Source organism: Motacilla alba, chromosome 1A (assembly GCF_015832195.1).
Source record: "Motacilla alba alba isolate MOTALB_02 chromosome 1A, Motacilla_alba_V1.0_pri, whole genome shotgun sequence".
NCBI lineage: Eukaryota > Metazoa > Chordata > Aves > Passeriformes > Motacillidae > Motacilla > Motacilla alba.
Window position 1 is genome coordinate 1,850,135 of NC_052031.1, and position 19,601 is coordinate 1,869,735.

The following is a 19,601-nucleotide window of genomic DNA, read 5'->3' on the forward strand; positions in this document are numbered from 1 at the left end:
GCAGCAGTGCCATTCCATGGTGGCTCAGCCCTCCTGCAGGGCCAGCTGTGCTTCTGCTGGAGCAGGGATCCTGCACAAGGCTGGAGTTTTCCTCTGCAGCTCCAGGGCTGCTGGAGATGGGCCTGCTCTCCCTCTGGCAATGCAGGGCAGCAGAAAGCTGCTCCTCTGGGAATGCAGGGGGCAAAGGCTGCTGTGCTGCTGCCAGGCTCAGGTTGGATCCAGGCAGGAATGCTTGGCTCCTGCCCTGGGCAGAGCATCTCCCATGGGATGATGGAATTTGATCAGCCCTGCAGGGACACTCAGTGGCCATGGACAGCAGAGATCTCCTGGAGGGAGGATTGGCTGTGGGACAGTGTCACTGTGGTATTTTATGAAAATCCCTTTGCCGGGATTTATCTCTTGAGAATCTAAGAATCCACAGAAAAGAAATGCAAACAATAATTAAATAATTATAATAATAATTATCTGATGGCTTTGGAATGTGCTCTGGAGGTTGTTCACCAACAGGTGCATCTTTGACTGGCTCCATGTGAATTTTGTTTTCTGAATGACCAATCACAGCCAGCTGAGGAGTCAGCCAGGAGTTTTCGTCATCATTCTCTTCCAGCTTTCTCATCTATTCTTTTCTCTGATTCTTTAGTATAGTTTTAGTAGAGCATTTTTAATGGAATGTAATATAATGTAGTATAAAATAATGTCATGTAATACAATGTAATATGATACAATGTGATATAATGTATTGTAATATAATATAATGTAATGTAATGTAATATAATAAAATATAATATAATATAATGTAATATGATATAATGTGATATAATGTATTGTAATGTAATATAATATATGATAATATAATGTAATATAATATAATGTAATTTAATGTAATATTATATATTATAATCTAATCTAATGTAATATATTGTAATATATTGTAATATAATATAATATAATGTGATATATGATAATATAATGTAATGTAATATAATGTAACAATGTAATATAATATAATATAATATAATATATTATAATATGATATAATATAATATAATATAATATAATATAATATAATATAATATAATATAATATAATATAATATAATATAATGTAATGTAATATAATATAATATAATGTAATGTGATATAATATAATGTAATGTGATATATATTATAATGTAATGTGATATAATGTAATATGACATGATAATATAATATAATATAATATAATATAATATAATATGATATAATATAATGTAATATAATATAATATAATGTAATGTGATATAATATAATGTAATGTGATATATATTATAATGTAATGTGATATAATGTAATATGACATGATAATATAATATAATATAATATAATATAATATAATATAATATAATATAATATCAGCCTTCTGAGACCATGGAATCAAGATTCTCATCTCTTCCCTTGTCCTGGGGACCTCCAAACACCACGGAAGAGATGAAGAACCCTGTGCCACGAACAGAGACAACTGCCCCACCTCTGACAGAGGGACAGAGCACACAGCCCATTTCCAGCCTGACAGGTCTCACCTCGCTGGGGTTCAGGAAAACCATCTGGAGATGTCTGAGTGCATTTTTTCCGTGCTGTTTATTGAGTTTTTAAATCCCGCCAAAACCCAGGATCAGCCTCCCAACACTGGGAACCTTCAAGGTGCTCCAAACCCAGGAATCGTCAGGATTCATCTCCTCCCAGCTCCTAAAATCAGAGACAGGAAGCAGAAAGTCCAGGTCGTTCCAGGGATGGAATTTCCACAACCTCTCCGTGTCACAAAGCCGAATTTCCTGGTGTTTTATCACATTCTGCCCCATTTTAAATGATTTCCTGGAGATAAAATGAGAATTTTTCACACAGGACAACGCAGCTCTGCCTGCTTTCCCTTACCACTGGGTTTGTACCCAAAGGAAAAACCTAACATTGATTTTTTTTTGTGGAATGGAGGCTGGGAAAAATAGCAAACTACTAAAAAAATCTGGGGTTCTGAATTCCCTGCTCCCATTTTCTCACTGATCGCTCAAACTGTGGTTCTTGGGCAGAGCTGAAGGATTCCTGATCCTGCACCCAACATCCCAAGAGGCCACAATAATGGGGTTTTTTTCCTTAATTCCAGAAATCAGGATCTCAAATTGCTGCCAGGGCTTATCCCCAAAACTTTGGAGTGCCATAAGTGAAGGTGAACTGATTCTTAAATTACTTTATATATATATATATATATATTTATTTATTTATTTATTTATTTATTTATTTATTTTTATATATATACATCTACATATATATATTAAAAACCCCAAAAATATAAATATATAAAATATACATCAATATAAATAAAAATATATAATATATTTTAAAATATATATGAAATATATATAAAATATAAATATATATAAAAATAAATATATTTTTACCAAAAATATAATATATAAAAATAAGTAAAAATATAAAAATATTTATAAATATAAGATATATAAAATATATGTAAGTAAAATATAAAAATAAATATAATATATAAAAATAAGTATATATAAATATTAATTTTTTCCTATTTTCTAACATTATTTTGTCATTTATTTGGATGCCACACAGTTGATGTGAACTGAGCTACATATGAATTTAATTTAAATTTTAATGGCAGAGTATTTTATTATTACATCTCTCTCCACAACTCCCTGACAGGAGGATGGAGTCGGGCTCTTCTCCCAAGGAATAAGGGACAAGACGGGAGGAAACGGCAAAAAAAAAACCCCAAAAGCTTCCTGAGCTGACATTTTGGGGTCATTTTCACACTGGAGCACTTCAAATTTGTTGTGTGGCTTTAATGCAGTTTAGAGCCAAGGTGCTGCATTTTTGTGGCAGCAAAACCACCTCAATTCCTCCCAAAAATTTCCCTTTGAAGCTCAAAAAAAAAAAAAAAAGCAAAATTAAAAGGCCAAAAGTAGCAAGAGCTGGTTAGTGAAGGGAGCAGAAAAAAATCCATCCTGCTGACCTGTGCAGAGCTGAGGAGATGGAAGCAGAAAAGCCTGGAAATGTTAAAAAAAGTGCCAGGAAAGGCCAGAAATTGGCTTTATTTGCTGCTAATGAGCCAAGGTGCTTTTTAATTAAAAAGAAACCATTTAAAAAGGTTTGATGGAAGATCAAGGAAGTCACTTGGAGGGTTTCTACCTAGAGAGAGGTCAGAAAACACCAAATGATTTAATCAGGTGAGGGCACAATGAACTTTTGTTAAATACAGAGCAAGAGCTTTGGGTTTCCAGGGACTCACAGAACCCCCAAAAATTATTTCCTGTCACAACATCCAAGCCAAAATACCTGGAAATGTCACTCAGGAGGCCCCAAATCCCCAGATTTTGGTATGACTGCATCAAGAGACTGCAGGGTTTCTACCTGCAGGCAAAACCCTGGAGATATCCAAAAATTTCTGGCTCTTGTTGCTTCAGTTTCCAGGTTTTCAAGTCCTGAGCTCCAACCAATCTCCGTTTCCAGCCCCAAGGAAAGAATTTGGAACTTTGGGATGTTCGGTTTGGAGTCAGAGAGCTGAAAAAGTCTCACAATGAGCCAAAAAAAAAGGAAATTCTGGGAGTTTCACCCTGTCTTGAGCAGCTTTGAGCAGCAGAGGAGCTGCCAAGGTTTCACTCACATTCCTGGAGGTCAGAAAAATGCAGCGCTTCATTCTTGGACTGAGCTGGGATTTGTTCATGGGATTTCACACCTGTGGAATTCAAAGGTGAAAAAAGAGATGAGGGTCTGATTCAGCTCAAAAATGGATTGAAAATGAATCATCTGCAGGATGGAATTCCCACTCCTGAGTCAGTGTGGTTTCTACTGATCACAGGGGGTTTGACTGATGATTTTAGGAGATTCCACGAAACCACAGAACTGGAAATTTCACCTAAGATGGAATTATGGAATGTTTTGGGTGGAAAGGGATCTCAAAGCCCATCCAGTGTCCAGGGACACCTCCAAGTCACATCCAGCCTGGCCTGGGGCACTGCAGGGATGCAGGGGCAGCCCCAGCTGCTCTGGCAATTCCAGCCCAGCCAGGAATTCCTCATGGCCAAGATCCCATCCATGGCTGCCCTCTGGCACTGGCAGCCATTCCCTGGGTGCTGTCCCTGCAGGCCTTGTCCCCAGTCCCTCTGCAGCGACCCTGGAGCCCCTGCAGGCCCTGCAATGTGCTGGAAGCTCTGCCTGGAGCCTTCCCTTCTCCAGGGGAACATTCCCAGCCTGGCTCCAGCCCTGGAGCAGCTCCATGGATTGCTCTGGATTTGCTCCAGGTGCTGCTGCTGTTGGATCCAGACCTGGATGCAGAATTCCAGCCAGGTCAGTCTCTCCTGTTGCTTCCATCCCTGCCCAGCTCTCCCAGCCAAGATCACTTCCACACTCATCCCCAGCTCTCCACTCTCGGAAGTTGCTCCCTCCTGCATAAAACCAACCAAGTTTTCCCAGAATTTCCTCATCTTGGAGTACAGAGTCCTGCAGCATCCTCGTGCCTCTTGAGTGAACTCAGTGATTGAATCCCACCCCAGTCTCCCTTTCCCAGGGAATTTCCCTCTATTCCCAGCCCTCCCAGCCTGACATTGGATCCATCCCCACCCCAACTCCGCTCCAGGAAGGAATTTTGGGACCTGGGGGCTTCACTGGGAATCTCGGGACTCCAGGAAGGGTCTCCCTTCCCTTTTCCATCCCCATTTTCCATCAAAATCCCTCGGGATGGATTCTGAGTGTCCCAAATCCCAGAATCCCAGAGCAGTTTGGGTGGGAAGGGACCTCAAAGCTCATTCCAGGGACACCTCCCCTATCCCAGAGTGCTCCAATCCTTCCTTGGGCACTGCAGGGATGCAGGGGCAGCCCCAGCTGCTCTGGCAATTCCAGCCCAGGCAGGAATTCCTCCTTGCCAAGATGCCATCCATGGCTGCCCTCTGGCACTGGCAGCCATTCCCTGGGTCCCATCCTTCCATTCCTTTCCCAAATTTCAGCTCTCCTGGAGCCCCTGCAGGCCCTGCAATGTGCTGGAAGCTCTCCCTGGAGCTTTCTCCTCTCCAGGTGAGCACTCCCAGCTCTCCCTTTCAATAATAATTATTATTTTGAACAGCGAGAAAATTCTTTGGCACCGCATCCTTAGGAACTGCCTCTAACTGGCGTTTTGGGGTCACTGAACAACCCCAAAAAGTCAATTACGGGCTGCTCCTCACCACAACCAGCACTGGAGCCGCGCCTCCCCCTGACGCCACCTCAGCGCCGCCATTACACCCCTCACCCCAGAACTACAACTCCCATAGTGCCCCGCGGCAGAGCGCCCGCCGGGAGCCGCACTGAGGGGGCGCGGTGCCTGCCGGGAGTTGTAGTCCCCGCAGCGGCGGGCGGGGAGCGAACTACCGGCGGCCGGAGGAAGCGGGGGCGGCGGGGCCGGGCCGGGATCGGGGCTGAGTCCCGGGATCGGGATGCGGCCGCGGCCCGGGACTCCGCCTCGTTGCCCGGAGCGACACCATGCACCCGGCCGTGGCGGTGGGGCTGGTGTTCGGCGGCTGCTGCAGCAACGTGGTGTTCCTGGAGCTGCTGGCCAGGTGCGGGGCCGCGGAGAGGATTTGGGGGGGATAAAGGGTCAGGGGAGCCCATTGCAGGATCGGGGTGAGGCCTCGGGGTGTGTGAGGGAACGGAGCGGCAGCAGCGGTGCCAGGGTGGGTTTGGGGTGCGGGGGCACCCGCGGCTGGCACTGAGGGGATTTCACCCCTCAGGCCTTGGTGCCCTCATGGAGGAGCCCAGAGCTGCATCATCGCCTTGTGTCCCCTCTGGATCAGGTTTTTGGGGTGTTTTGGGGATGTCCCCTGCGTGTGGGGGACAGCCAGTGTGTGTCGGTGACCTGTGCGGGCACGGGCATGTCCCCTCTCCGCGGCACACGGAGCGGTGTCCCCATCCCGGGCAGCGCTGAAATCCCAGGGACGAGGCAGGAGCTGGCCCTGGGGACAGCAGGGAATGTTTCCACCTGGAAGGGCGAGCTTGGAGTCTCGGAGTGTTTTCCACCTGGCATCGTCACTCGCTGCAAAGTCACCGAATCCCCTTGAATTCCCAGATTGGAGGCTGATGTTCTTGGGGATCTCACCTTCCTCTCCCTGGTGTTTTTGGGGATCCCACCTTCCTCACTCCCCCGATCTTTTTGGGGATCTCGCCTTTATCACCCTGGTGTTTTCAGGGATCTCACCTTCCTCACCCCGATGATTTTGGGGATCTCACCTTTATCACCCTGATGTTTTTGGGGATCTCACCTTCTTCACCCTGATGTTCTTAGGGATCTCACCTTCCTCACCCACCCCAATGTTTTTAGGGATCACCTCACTCACCCCGATGTTTTTGGGGATCTCATCTTCCTCACTCACCCCAATGTTTTTGGGGATCTCATCTTCCTCACCCCCCTGATGTTTTTGGGGATCTCACCTTTATCACCCTGGTGTTTTTAGGGATCACCTTCCTTCCTCTCCCTGGTGTTTTTAGGGATCTCATGTTCCTCACCGTGATGATTTTGGGGATTTCACCTTCCTCAGTCACCCTCATGTTTTTGAGGATCTCACCTTCCTCACGCTGGTGTTTTTGGGGATCTCACCTTTATCACCCTGGTGATTTTAGGGATCTCACCTTCCTCACCCCGATGTTTTTGGGGATCCCACCTTCCTCACCCAATGTCTCTGGGGATCGCACCTTTATCACCCTGGTGTTTTTAGGGATCTCACCTTTATCACCCTGATGATTTTAGGGATCTCACCTTCCTCACTCACCCTGATGTTTTTGGGGATCACCTTCCTCACCCTGGTGTTTTTAGGGATCTCACCTTTATCACCCCAATGTCTCTGGGGATCTCAGCTTCCTCACCCTGCTGGAGTTCTGGCTGGAAGGCTTTGGGAAAGGGCTTGTCACAAAGCTGGCAAAGCCTGACTGGGAAAAAAGTGATGCCTGAACTGGTTTGGTGTGTAAAATCCCAGTGAGTCAGCGTGGGGCTGCACCCCCTGAGCCCTCAGTGCACTCCAGCTCCAAAACCAGCCCTTAATCCCTCCCAGCCCATCAAAATCCCAGATTATTAGGGGGAAAAGGGACTGCAGAATCCAGCAGCTGGCAGATTTGCTCCAAACTGGGATTCAGGTGCACAATCCCTGGATAAATCAAGAAGCAGTTCCTGGAAGAAGAGACCTTGTGTGAGGAGTTGTTTTTCCTCTCAGGGATTACTCCAATCTCTGCCTTTCCTGCCTGAGTGACAGAGGAGGAATGAACCCTTTAGAAGCAAAAGAACCTTTGGATTTGGCTTTTTTTTTGCCGCTCATGTGTCCTCCAAGCAAACCTTAAACCAAACCATCTGGCCCTGTTCAAAGACTGAATTACTCAAAGGTGACTGAAGCCCAGGGGAGCAAATTCCAGAAGCCCAATTGCAGCCATCAAGGAAAAGCTGCTTTTCACACAAAACCTTCTTTCAAGCAGCACCTCTCATCCACTTTTAAAGTTCCTCCATTCCTAACAGCTCGATTCCTGTGCCTTTTACTTGCCCTGCTCACCTTTAGTCCCAAAATTGGGATAACACCAATTATTTTGTCGGGTTTTGGAAGGAAAAGTTCCTCCTGCAGATGGATATTGATATTCCCAGTATCCCAACTCTGATATTCCCATAACAAGCACAATCCTGGAGCGGGATCCCAGGAAAAGGCAGTGACCAGGCCGGTGAGGAGTAGCAAAGGTGATTGGGAAGAAATTTACTCAGGATTTACAAGGAAAGTAAAGGAATGAGAATTGTTTAGTCTGGAAATGCCTGAGGGCAGACAAAAGACTTTAAATGTGTGGAGAGTGGCTGCAGGGGAGAGGAGAGAAATATTCCTGCTGGGCTGTGGAGGCAGAACAAGAAATCTCAAATTTCTTGATTTTAGGGGCTCAAATTGCTGTGGAAGGGATGTAAATCGGGCCCAAAATCAGATTTTCTCCCTTTCCATGTGGTGAAGTGGGAGAGAGAGCAGGGCAATTCCTTGCTGGGAGGTTTCTTTCCAGTTGTCTACAGCTGAAGCAGATCTTGGGTTGGTAGATCCAAATTTATCTCATTTTTTAGGTGGATCTGAGTGAGGATTGTGAGGCAGAGAAGGAGCCCTTTCTTAGCTGTGTCTCATCAGGCAGCACGGAACCCTGAGTGCCAACACTGCTGATAAAATGGGGTCATGTCCAGGGCTCTGGGGTCTGGGAGGAGGCAAAGCCCAGCCTTGGCTTATCCCAGTTTCCAGCTCCTTGTGATCCCCTCTGGAGGTGAAAGGCTGGAGATAAGGCTGGAGATAAGGTTTGCAATCCTGGAGCTTCTGGCTCTGCTTCAAGGTCTCTTCTCTTTCACCCAGCAACTTTTGGACCTTTCAGCCTCTGGGTTGAAGTTTTATGGATAATGAATTTTTATGGATAATTTTTCTTCTGGAAGAATGTGGGAATGGGCAGAGGGAAGTGCCTCAGGGTGGTGCCCATCCCTGGAAAAAGCAGGGAAAAGGGGATTTTTCCAGGTGCTGTTGGGTCAGCCCAGCACACCCCTGGTGCCTGCTGCTCCTGAGAGCTCTGTGGGGTGACAGAGAAGAATTTGGAGGAGACAGCTTGGGAAATTCCTGTTTTCCAGGGCATTGAATCCTACAAAACTGCATCCAGGGCCAGCGTGTTCCATGAGGAGCAGGACTCTCCCAGGAATGCTTGAAAAAAAAGGGAAAGATTCCCTAAATCCCTGCATCTGCCACGAGCTTTCTCATTATCTGCCCTGTCACAGCCTCCTCTGAGCTTCTGCTTCCCAGGAAATCCTTCCCTGCTCCCTGGAGCTCCTCAGGGAGGGTTTGTTTGAGTTCCCTGGTGTGGAATTCCTGTTCCCACTGGATAAACATTTGATTTGCTCGGTGGTGGTGGCATTCCTGCGCTCCTGGGTCCCTCTAGGGGGGACAAAAAGGGACTAAGAGGGTCCCTTTTGAGCTCTGATGCAATTTTGTGGGTTTTGAAGCCTGGTGGAGTTGGTGTCACATTAAAAAGATCCGTGGATGTCACGTGGGATTTACTGCCAGGACTTCTTTGGGCTCCTGGGAGGAGTTTTGGTCACTTTTAGAATTCACAACCAAAGGGTTTTTTGGCATCCAGAAATCCCAGGGGAGCTGAAGCTTTTTTAGAGGAAACTGAGCAAATCTGAACCAGGGACACTCTGCCAGCACAGACCTGACCTTGGCACTCCCCTCCTGCAGCAGGAATGAGGAATATTGAATGAGGAATATTGAATTTCCAGCTGCATTTTCCCCCTGGAAAAGCAGATTACCTCAGATCACCCGACCTCTAACAAACACAGCAGCTTTTAGGGAAGGACGGAGTCCTCCTAAAGCCACTTCCTGTGGGAAAGAGGGAGATCCAGCGGGTTTTTCTTTCACTTCCTGACCTGACTGACCAGTTCCTATTGGGAAATGTTGGAGGAAACACCCTGCAGGTGTTTGCACAAGCTCAGGTGGATAAACCCTGAGTAAAACCCCTCCAGGGTGGGTCTCTTTCTGGGAAAAGGGACGGGATTGTGGGGAAAGGGACAGGATTGTGGGAAAAGGAATAGGATTCTGTAAAAGGACAGGATTCTGGGGAAAGGGACAGGATTGTGGGAAAAGGGACAGGATTGTGGGAAAAGGGACAGGATTGTGGAAAAAGGGACAGGATTGTGGGAAAAGGGACAGGATTCTGGGGAAAGAGGATTCTGGGAAAAGGGACAGGATTCTCAGTCTTTTGCTGGATGCCAGTGTTAGTTCTCATGGATGGCTCTGGTGCTTGTCTCTCCCTGCCTGCAGGCAGTTCCCAGGATGTGGGAACATCGTGACCTTCTCCCAGTTCCTGTTCATTGCGGTGGAAGGTTTCATCTTCGAGGCCAACTTCGGGAGGAAGCGCCCGGCCATCCCCATCAGGTACAATCCCAAGGTTTTCCCAAGCAGGACTTGTCTGGATCTCCTGGATCTCTCTTATCACCAAAAAGCTTTTCTTAAAATGGATTTTCCATTTATCCTCTGGAAATCCCATCCATCCTGCAGCATCTGCAGAGCCACACTGGGAAGCTGTCAGGATAAAATCCACACTCACTTATCGGGAATTTTTAAGGGAAATTGCCATCAGATCCTTCCCTGTCACAGGAACAGGGCAGAGTTTTGCACAGGGAAGAGTTTGTTGTGCTTCGAGAACTTTTTATCCCTGGGATTTGGTGTGGTGGGAGTGGGAAGGGAAAGTTTTCCTGGAAAATCACCCAAATTCACATTTCTCCACCGGGGACGAGCTCGGTGACAGAGCCGAGAGCTCGGCTCTGCTCCAAACCTCTCTGTGCATTCCTGAGGGGTCTCTCAGCATCTCAGGGAGGTTCCTGCACATCTCCCAGGTACTTTTCCCTGTTTCAGGAACTATTTCATCATGGTGGCCATGTTCTTCACCGTCAGCGTGGTCAATAACTACGCCCTGAACCTGAACATCGCGATGCCGCTGCACATGATCTTCCGCTCGGTGAGCACCATCCTCCTCCTCCTCATCCTCCTGGGGCTCCCATTCCATCCTTTCTGCTGGAATTATCCCTGCTCCGTGTGTCCTGAGAGCACCAAACCCCTGTGGAGATCCTGAATTCCAGCTGCTGGGAGAGCAGCCTCGCTCCAAAGCTCAGCTCCAAAGGTTTCACTTGATGGTGTTGATCATTAAATTCCAGCTTAATGGACAGACAGGGAAACAGGCTCAGGCAGGCTTTGGAATTCCAGAGCTCAGGGGGAAGTGACAAAACCAATCCCAGACTCTGGTTGGCCAAAGGGATCCAGCTTTCCCTGCCGCCAAGGGGTTCATGTTATGGTCTTGAACATTGCAGGTCAGAGAGCATGGATTTGGGATTTGGGATTTGGCCTAATTCCACCTGCACAGGTCTTTGCTTTGGGAAAAAAAACCATTAAACTGCATCCAAACTTAAGTGTGGATGAGTGCCGGGCTAAAGGATCTTTTAAACCCCAAGGAAATGGAGCCCCAGCTGTTGGGAATAACAAAATCTCCTGATGGGAGCTCTTTTCCCACAGCACATCCTGGGGGTGGAATATCTGGAATCAGGAGAGGTTCGAAAGGATAAAACCAGCCCACACTGAAGGAGATGTGTCCCACATGAGCTGAGAGGGGTGCTTCTGCTCTGCAGTCAATCCTGGAGCTGGTCCCAGTTAAACCAGTGGGATTTGGCCACCTTCTGGTCACACACTGGAAAAAAAGAAAGGGAAGGTTCCCTGGCCAGGAGATCCAATCCTTGTTCCCAGAGCAGCCAGCTCACCTTCTCCCCTTTTCCTGGAGGAAGGGACTCAGAATCATGGAATCACCGAGGCAGGAAAAGAACTTTAAACTCATGTCCCAGCACTGCCGAGCCACCACTGCCCCATGTCCCAAGTGTCACATCCACAGGGCTTGGAAATGCCTCCAGGAATGGGACAGCCCTTTCAAGGCAGGAGTTTTCCCAATGTCCAACCTCAAGGAAGCTGTTCCGTCTTCCTGTCAGTTTTCCTGCTTCAAACTTGGAGTTTCTCTTCTTGTTCTGGCATCTACCACACTGAGTTTGCAGTGTCCCTTTGGGATGAGCATCCCAGGCTGGGGAATTCTGGCCTGCTGACCTCATGTTTTGGTTTTCTCTTCTCTTTTTTTTTCCCCCCAGGGTTCTCTCATAGCAAGCATGGCTCTAGGGATCATCATCCTGAAGAAAAGGTAAATCACAACCTCCATCTCTTCAGGGAATGCTCTGGATTAAATCCTGCTGAGTGTTTTGTGCCATCACTTTTCCTGTTAAATATTCTGCTTTTAGTGATGGGAAACTGGGACAGAGAGCATGGCATGGAGGCTGGAATAGCTCCTTCTGCATTTCCACCTCTCCCTCCTTTCTTGGCTGGAATTACGGGGCTGGGGAGAGATTTTCCACAGCTGCAGCCTCTTCTGGAAGGGCTCCTGGGGGATGCTGTGCTGGCTGTGGCTGGGGTGGAGCTCAGTGCCTCCCTTCTGCTGGGGATTGTGGCTCCAGCAGTGCTGATAACACGCTGATAACACGCTGATAACACATTAATAAGATGCTGATCACTCTGAGCTGTGCCTGCACAGGGTCAAGGCTGGAGTTGTGGGATAAACTGGGATGAATGCGGGGAGAAAAGCTGCTTCAGGTGCTGAGCTGGAGTCAGCTCAGGGTTAGGAAGTGGCGGTGTGCCTGCTATCCCAGATTTGGAGCAGGAATGCTGGGAAGCAGGGGATGGACACCAGCCAGGCGGGGTTGGTGACGTGTCCCTTGTCCCCTGTGCAGGTACAGCGTGTCAAAGTACAGCTCCATAGCCCTGGTGTCCCTGGGCATCTTCACCTGCACCCTCATGTCTGCAAAGCAAGTGGTAAGCATGGGAAGGGACAGGGAACCTCAGCAGTTCCCTTTGCCTGATTTTTCATGGAGACATGAGGTGTCTCCTGCATCTGCTCCCCAAAAGCTTTTCCTCCTGCTTTTATTTTCCTGTGGGACTTCATTTAATTGCAGGTGTCTCCTCACCTGTTCACACTGCTTTTTGCTGGGAATAAACCTCTGGTTTTTTGCCTCAGAGGTATCCAAAAGAAGCTGCTTTTCCTTGCCTTGTGTGGCAGGCAGGAGCAGGTGAATCCTTAACAAAAAGCCATCAGAAATCTTCCCTCTTTCCATCCCACAAGAGATTGTTGCCTTTCAGGCTGGATTTTTCCTCTTGTCATGCAGCCTGACCCTTAAATAAAGTGCCTGTGCTTGGAGAGCAGCAGGGAGGGAAGCAAATCCATGTGGAACACACTCAGGGCTTTTCCTGGGTCAGCACCCACGGCCTGACCCTGTCAGCTGATGACAAAAAAATGGCTCAGAGTGGTGGCCAAGTGAAAATTGGCTGCACTTAATCCAGCTCAGAGAGGTTGGAAATGAAAGGGAGCTGTCAAAGCTCCCAATTCCCCATCATTTCAGAGCTTTTCACCCTCAGAAGGGCTGAGGGAGGGCTGGGCTCTGCAGCCTTGGCTCTGGTCATCCAGATCAGCTCCCAGCAGGGCTGGAGTTTGTGGCAAGGGGGAATAAATCTGATTTTCCCTGAAGCACGGGCAAAGAGCTGAGGCAAGGCCAGCTGGAGTTGTGCCCTCCGCCTGATCTCCTCAATTTCTTGACCATAAGCCTGGTTTTAGGCCTGGCTTTAGCTCCTGATGGGCTTGGCCAGGGCTCTTACTGCTTCCTAGACAGTCATCTCTGGGAATGGGGACACAGGAACCTGGGAATGGGGACGAAGGAACCTGGGAATGGGGACACGGGAACCTGGGAATGGGATGGGGACACAGGAAGCTGGAAATGGGGACACGGGAACCTGGGAATGGGGACACAGGAACCTGGGAATGGGAACGAAGGAACCTGGGAATGGGGATACGGGAACCTGGGAATGGGGACACAGGGACCTGGGAATGGGATGGGGACACGGGAACCTGGGAATGGGGACACGGGAACTTGGGAATGGGGACATGGGAACCTGAGAATGGGATGGGAGCACAGGAACCTGGGAATGGGGACATGGGAACCTGGGAATGGGATGGGGGCTGGGGACACAGGAACCTGGGAATAGGATGAGGACACAGGAACCTGGGAATGGGGACATGGGAACCTGGGAATGGGATGGGAGCACAGGAACCTGGGAATGGGGACACAGGAACCTGGGAATGGGATGGGGACACAGGAACCTGGGAATGGGGACACAGGAGTCTGGGAATGGGAGTGGGGACACAGGAACTGGGAGTGGGGACACAGGAACCTGGGAATGGGGACACAGGCAGCTGGGAATGGGGACACAGGCACCTGGGAATGGGATGGGGACACAGGAACCTGGGAATGGGATGGGGACACAGGAACCTGGGAATGGGGATATGGGAACCTGGGAATGGGGACACGGGAACCTGGGAATGGGATGGGGACACAGGAAGCTGGAAATGGGGACACGGGAACATGGGAATGGGGACACAGGAACCTGAGAGTGGGATGGGGACACAGTAATCCAGGAATGGGATGGGGGCTGGGGACACAGGAATGTGGGAATGGGCTGGCTTTGAGGGCTTGAAAAGCAACACTGATTATTTTTGTAGTTAAAAACGTTCAGTCTCATCAAACCAGGCTGTTCCTTTCAGGAAAAATCCTGATTTGATCAGACTCTGCCACTTTTTTTTTGTTGGAGTCTCTGCATTCCCTGGAGCAGAGTGGGAAGCCTGGGAATGCTGCAGGGACCTGGTGGCTCTTGGTGACTCTCGTGTCTCCCTTCAGGCATCTGACTCCAGCTTAAATCAAGAGGATGGACCCCAGGCTTTCCTCTGGTGGTTGCTGGGTATGTGAGGGCCACATTCCTGGGATACTGGCAGGATTCTTGGAATTCTCTTGGCAAAATCAGCCCTGCTTGGAGCAGAGAGGGAGAGGGGCTGGGGCTGCTCCAGGTGTTCCTTCAGCACAAGATTTCGTGGAGGAGGCTTTAAAATATTGTTTTCTACCTCCACCCTGGGTCTGTTGGGAAAATGTCTTTGGGAAATCTGGGGTTGATTGTTATCAGTAGTGGCACAAACTGCATCCCTGGTATTTCCAGAGGTTTTTATCTCCTTATCTCTTGGAGAGCTGTAATCAAACCCCAGAATCGTTATCAGTTTTCTTACCAAGCCTGGGTGGATGTTTGGTTTTTTCCCCAAATTTGGTGAGCTGGAGCTGCAGAGCTGTGCTTCCCTTCCAGGTATTGCTGCCCTCACCTTCGCCCTGCTGATGTCTGCCAGGATGGGGATTTTCCAGGAGACACTGTACAAGAAATTTGGGAAGCACTCCAAGGAAGCCCTGTTCTACAACGTGAGTCCCTGGGGCTCTCCCTGCTCCAAGGTCCCTTCCACTCCTGCACTGGGCACAAAAAGGATCCCACACTGCCAGGGTGGAGCAGTGAGGAGCCGGCTCTGATCCAGCTGGGAATTGGGGTGGATTCCCATCCCCTGATCCCACCCTGGATTTGTTTCTCCCCTCAGCACGCGTTGCCACTCCCTGGATTCCTGCTGCTGGCTCCCAACATTTACCAGCACGCCGTGCTCTTCAACCAGTCTGGTGAGTGCTGTGCTGAGGGATCCGTGCTCCTGGGCCTTCCCATCCTCTGGAAAATCCTCTGGGAAGTTCCCTTCCCGCATTTGTGCACGCTGGCACCTTGGGGTGTTCCAAGCCTTTTGGATTTTGAGGAATTTGCAGGAAGGAATTCAGCTGGGGCTGCCCCTGGATCCCTGGAATGTCCAAGGCCAAGCTGGTCGCTTGGAGCACCCTGGGACAGTGGGAGGCGGCTCTCCCCAGAGCAGGGGGTGGAATTTAAGGAACCATTCCATAATTCCATGATTAAAGCCCAAGTTTCTTACTAATTCCCACACACCAGCCACATCCAAGAGTGGTCCCTGGGAAAAGGAACGTGGTAGCTCAGGAATGGGAGTACCAGGACCTAATCCTCAGTAAGGGATGTAAACATGGACTTGCTGGGGTTTTTCTGCTGGTGCTCCCCAGGATTTGCTGTGGGAACAGAGTGGATTCCTTCAGCACTGACACAGGAGAGCAAGACAGAGCTTTTCTCCTAATATTTTTCCTTATTTTCCCTTCTTCCCTCTGGAATGGCAAGCAGAAGGGCTGTGTAAGGCTGCAGGGAGTCCTGGGTCATGGTCAGTCCTGGCCAGGAGAGAGGCTCCTCCAGCAGTGACCTCATCCCATCCTTTCTCCCGGCAGAGCTGTTCCAGGTGCCGGTGATCGGCCTGACCCTGCCAATCATGTGGTTCTACCTCCTCATGAACGTCATCACCCAGTATCCTTTATCCGTGATCCCACCCTTTGTGGGGCGGCACAGCAGGATTGGGGCTGGTTTCCTAAATCCTTGGAGGCTTCCCCGCCCTCGGGAGCAGCTGGTGGTGGAATTCCAAAAATACAGGAAAAGGGAACTTCTGGTTTTTAGGTTGGACTCCATGATCTCAAAGGTCTTTTCCTGCTTGGTTTGTTCTGGGTTTCTGGGACTTCTGCTCCATGGAAATGGAGGAGTTCGGAGCTTCCAACTCGGCCATGGCTGCTCCAGTGGGGGAATCCCTGAGTTTGGGGTTTCCCTGAGTTTGTAGCGTCCTGTTCCAACCCATCTGATCCCAGGAGGGAATTTCCCCCATCCACAGCAGGCTGCCTATCTCCCTGCTCCTTCCCATTCCCAAAGGGAATCCCCAGTCTCCATCCCTGCTGTCCCTTACCTGTTTCTTTCAGGAGGAGCTAAATCCTTGGAGTCCTCCCTGCTCTCAGGAGCTACTGTTGGTGTGACTCCAAAAATACAGGGAGACGGAACTTTTGTTTTCAGGTTGGATCTCAAAGGTCCAAAGATCTTTTCCAGCTTGGTTTGTTCTGGGTTTCTGGGACTTCTGCTCCATGGAAATGGAGGAGTCTGGAGCTTCCCTTGGCTCCTTGGCCAGGATTGTCACCCTTTGCCAACACAGTGGGGAAACCGGGAGATTTGGGATGTCCCTGAGTTTGATGTGTCCCGTTCCAACCCAGGAGGTAATTTCCCCCATGCAGAGCAGGCTGCCCATTCCCAAAGGGAATCCCCAGTCTGCATCCCTGCTGTCCCTTACCTCCTGCTCCCAGGAGGAAAATCCTTGGAGTCCTCCCTGCTCTCAGGAGCTACTGTTGGTGTAACTCCAAAAATACAGGGGAAGGGAACTTCTCTTTTTAGGTTGGACCTCAAAGGTCCAAAGATCTTTTCCAGCTTGGTTTGTTCTGGGTTTCTGGGACTTCTGCTCCATGGAAATGGAGGAGTCTGGAGCTTCCAACTCAGCCCCGGCTGCTCCAGTGGGGGAACTGGGAGTTTTGGGATGTCCCTGAGTTTGTAGCGTCCTGTTCCAACCCATCTGATTCCAGGAGGGAATTTCCCCCATGCAGAGCAGGCTGCCCATTCCCAAAGGGAACCCCCAGTCTCCGTGCCCTGCTGTCCCTTACCTCCTGCTCCCAGGTACGTCTGCATCCGCGGCGTCTTCATCCTGACCACGGAGTGCACGTCCCTCACCGTCACCCTGGTGGTGACGCTCCGCAAGTTCGTCAGCCTCATCTTCTCCATCCTCTACTTCCAGAACCCCTTCACGGGCTGGCACTGGCTGGGCACTGCCTTTGTCTTCGTGGGCACCCTGATGTACACCGAGGTGTGGAACAGCCTCGGGCCCCTCCTGGCGCGCTGCCGGGGCGGGAGGAGGCCCAAGGAGGAGTGAATCCAGGGATTTTTCCGCAGGGACCTTTTTGTTGTTTTCCAGGGCAGAGCAGCAGGGAGCCCCGCCAGGGGGGTGTTTTTATAGCAGGGGAGGTGTTGGCTGTGCCAAGCTCCTGGGAGAACGGGGAGCCTCCACTGGGAACGTGGGGAAGGGATCGTGGAGAAACAATCCGGGTATTTTTTGCGAGTTGGCATTTTTTCAGGTGACCCCTTTTGCTTCCAATTTTTCCTTTTTTTTTTTTTTTCATTGGAATAACCCTTTGTAAGGAGAAGCTGATCCAGAGCTTTGTTGGGAACCCAACTTCCATGCTGTTGCTTTGGATCAGCCGGACCCTGAGCCAGTTTGGTGCCGTGCTTTAGTTGTCCCGATATCTGGAGCTGATGGCTGAGCCCCATTCCAGTGGGAATCCCTGATCCCTGTGCTGGGAGGATGTGGGATACAACCCCAACTGGAGCTTCCAGTCTGCCCAGTGGACCCTGAGAGGGCTGGGTTCCTCTCCCAGTTCTCCTCCCATCCCTTGGGATCAGCGTCCTCATGGCCTTTGTGCCAGCCTGGCACAGGCTCCCTGTCCCTCAGTGTCACCCCCGGCTGGTTTTCCTGGAGCTTCCCTGCAGTTTTCCTGGAGCAGCAGCTTGTCCCCGTGCTGGTGCTGCTGTCCCTGCTCAGCTGGGACAGTTGAGGCATCCAGGAGGGATGAAGGGGGTTTGATAGCAAAGGAAAAACGATGGAAAAAAAAATCCCAAAGTGATGGAAAGGCAGCACCTCCCTGCCAGGCATTCCCTGAGCCAAGGTCACTTTTCCAAAAGTCCTTCTCTCTATTTTTACTGCTGATTTTTATCAGCTGCTTGGGATAATCCCCTTCCCAGCTTTCCATGGCCTCGTCCTTGCTGGGAGGCAGAGTGGGAAAAGGGAAGGGCTCCATGCTGTGCTGGGAGCACTGCTTTAGCCCCAGCCCCAAATCCCAGTGTGGGAAAAGGGAATTCCATCCCACCCAGAGCCAGCGTGGTGCTGCCAGGACCTGCAGCTCCATCCCGACATGCTGAAGGATTTTTTTTTTCCCAGTTCCCATTTTTCCTGAGCCTGAAAAAGCTGAATTTCAAGTGCCATGGGATTTTTCCAGGGGTTTTGAAGATGGGGAGGCTGACCTGGTGTAGGCCAGATGATGTTCCAGCTGTTTGTGGTGGCTTCAGGAAGAACCCAGAGAGAGGCAAAACCTTTATCCCTGATTTTCATCTTCCAGGCTCTTCACACGGAGCTTCAGCTGGGATTGGGGAGGTGGGGAAGCCAACAGAAATTTGGGATGAAGGATTTTAGGAGCAGGGAGTAACTGGTGAGGTTCTTCAGAGATCAGACACGGCGGGGAAACACCGGAGCTGTAACTCAAGGTCCGTGGGTGTTTTATCCAGGGATTGTTTTATCCAGGGATTGTTTTATCCAGGGATTTTGGGATCCAGGGATTGTGGGATCCAAGAACTAAGCAGAGCTGACACAGAGCTGCTCCCAGGTGTAACATTCTGTGCTCCTCTGGGTCACTCCTCCTCTCCAGGACCTTGCACGTTGTCCCTAATTCCCGCGGGACGCGGGAATATTTGGGGGATTCGGGCACTCCTGTTTTTTTTACCGTGTGCTTTTCACTCCCAACACATCAACCATGGGTTGTTTGTTGCTGTCAGGGGCATTTTTTTAACTTCCTGGCGCGATGAGTGCGTCTGGAATATTTATGGAGTCGCAGGAGTGGCAGCAATTCCCTTCCTGCTGGAGGACAGAGGAGGAAAGGTCCAGGCAGAAGGGCCTAATTAGCCGAAATTAATTAAAGCCAGGCTCCCCCTCCAGGCTGGGGCTGCTGATTAGTTTGGTTTTAATGTTTGTGTAGAGCTCAGAGCACCTATTTTTTAGCAGAGGCTGGAGAAGGGAAGGAGCCCGACCGCTTTTGGGGTGGCTGGTTGGGTTCAGGGTGGGGTTTGGGTTGGTTTTTTAAAGTGAAATAAATCTGTATCCTCTTCAAAGGCTGTTGGGTTGGTGTCTCATTTCATGCTTTGCTGGTGGCTGCAAAATTAATGGAATCATGGAATTGTTTAGGTTGGAAAAGCCCTCTGAGATCATCCAGCCATTCCCAGCAGTGCCAAGGCCACCACTAATGAAAGTCCCCAAGTGCCACATCCACTGGGCTTTGGAGTCCCCCAGGGATGGGGACTCCACTGCCCTGTCCCAACCTTTTCCATGAAGAAATTTTCCATGAATATCCAGTCGAAGTAACAACTCACCATTTTTCTCTAATATGAGAGAAAATAGGAGAGACTC

At 49.6% G+C, this 19,601-nt stretch overlaps 1 protein-coding gene across 1 annotated transcript; it reads left to right on the top strand.

Annotated features, from left to right (window-relative positions):
- Positions 1–5,383: 5,383 nt before the first annotated feature.
- LOC119708606 (UDP-xylose and UDP-N-acetylglucosamine transporter-like) lies at positions 5,384–19,301 on the top strand. The gene is made up of 10 exons (XM_038155181.1): positions 5,384–5,587; positions 9,833–9,946; positions 10,427–10,529; positions 11,698–11,747; positions 12,331–12,412; positions 14,326–14,386; positions 14,780–14,889; positions 15,060–15,135; positions 15,793–15,868; positions 17,048–19,301. Exons 1-10 carry the CDS (start codon positions 5,511–5,513, stop codon positions 17,298–17,300), a joined length of 1,002 nt encoding a protein of 333 aa, XP_038011109.1. The 5' UTR covers positions 5,384–5,510; the 3' UTR covers positions 17,301–19,301.
- The last annotated feature ends 300 nt before the right edge of the window (positions 19,302–19,601 follow it).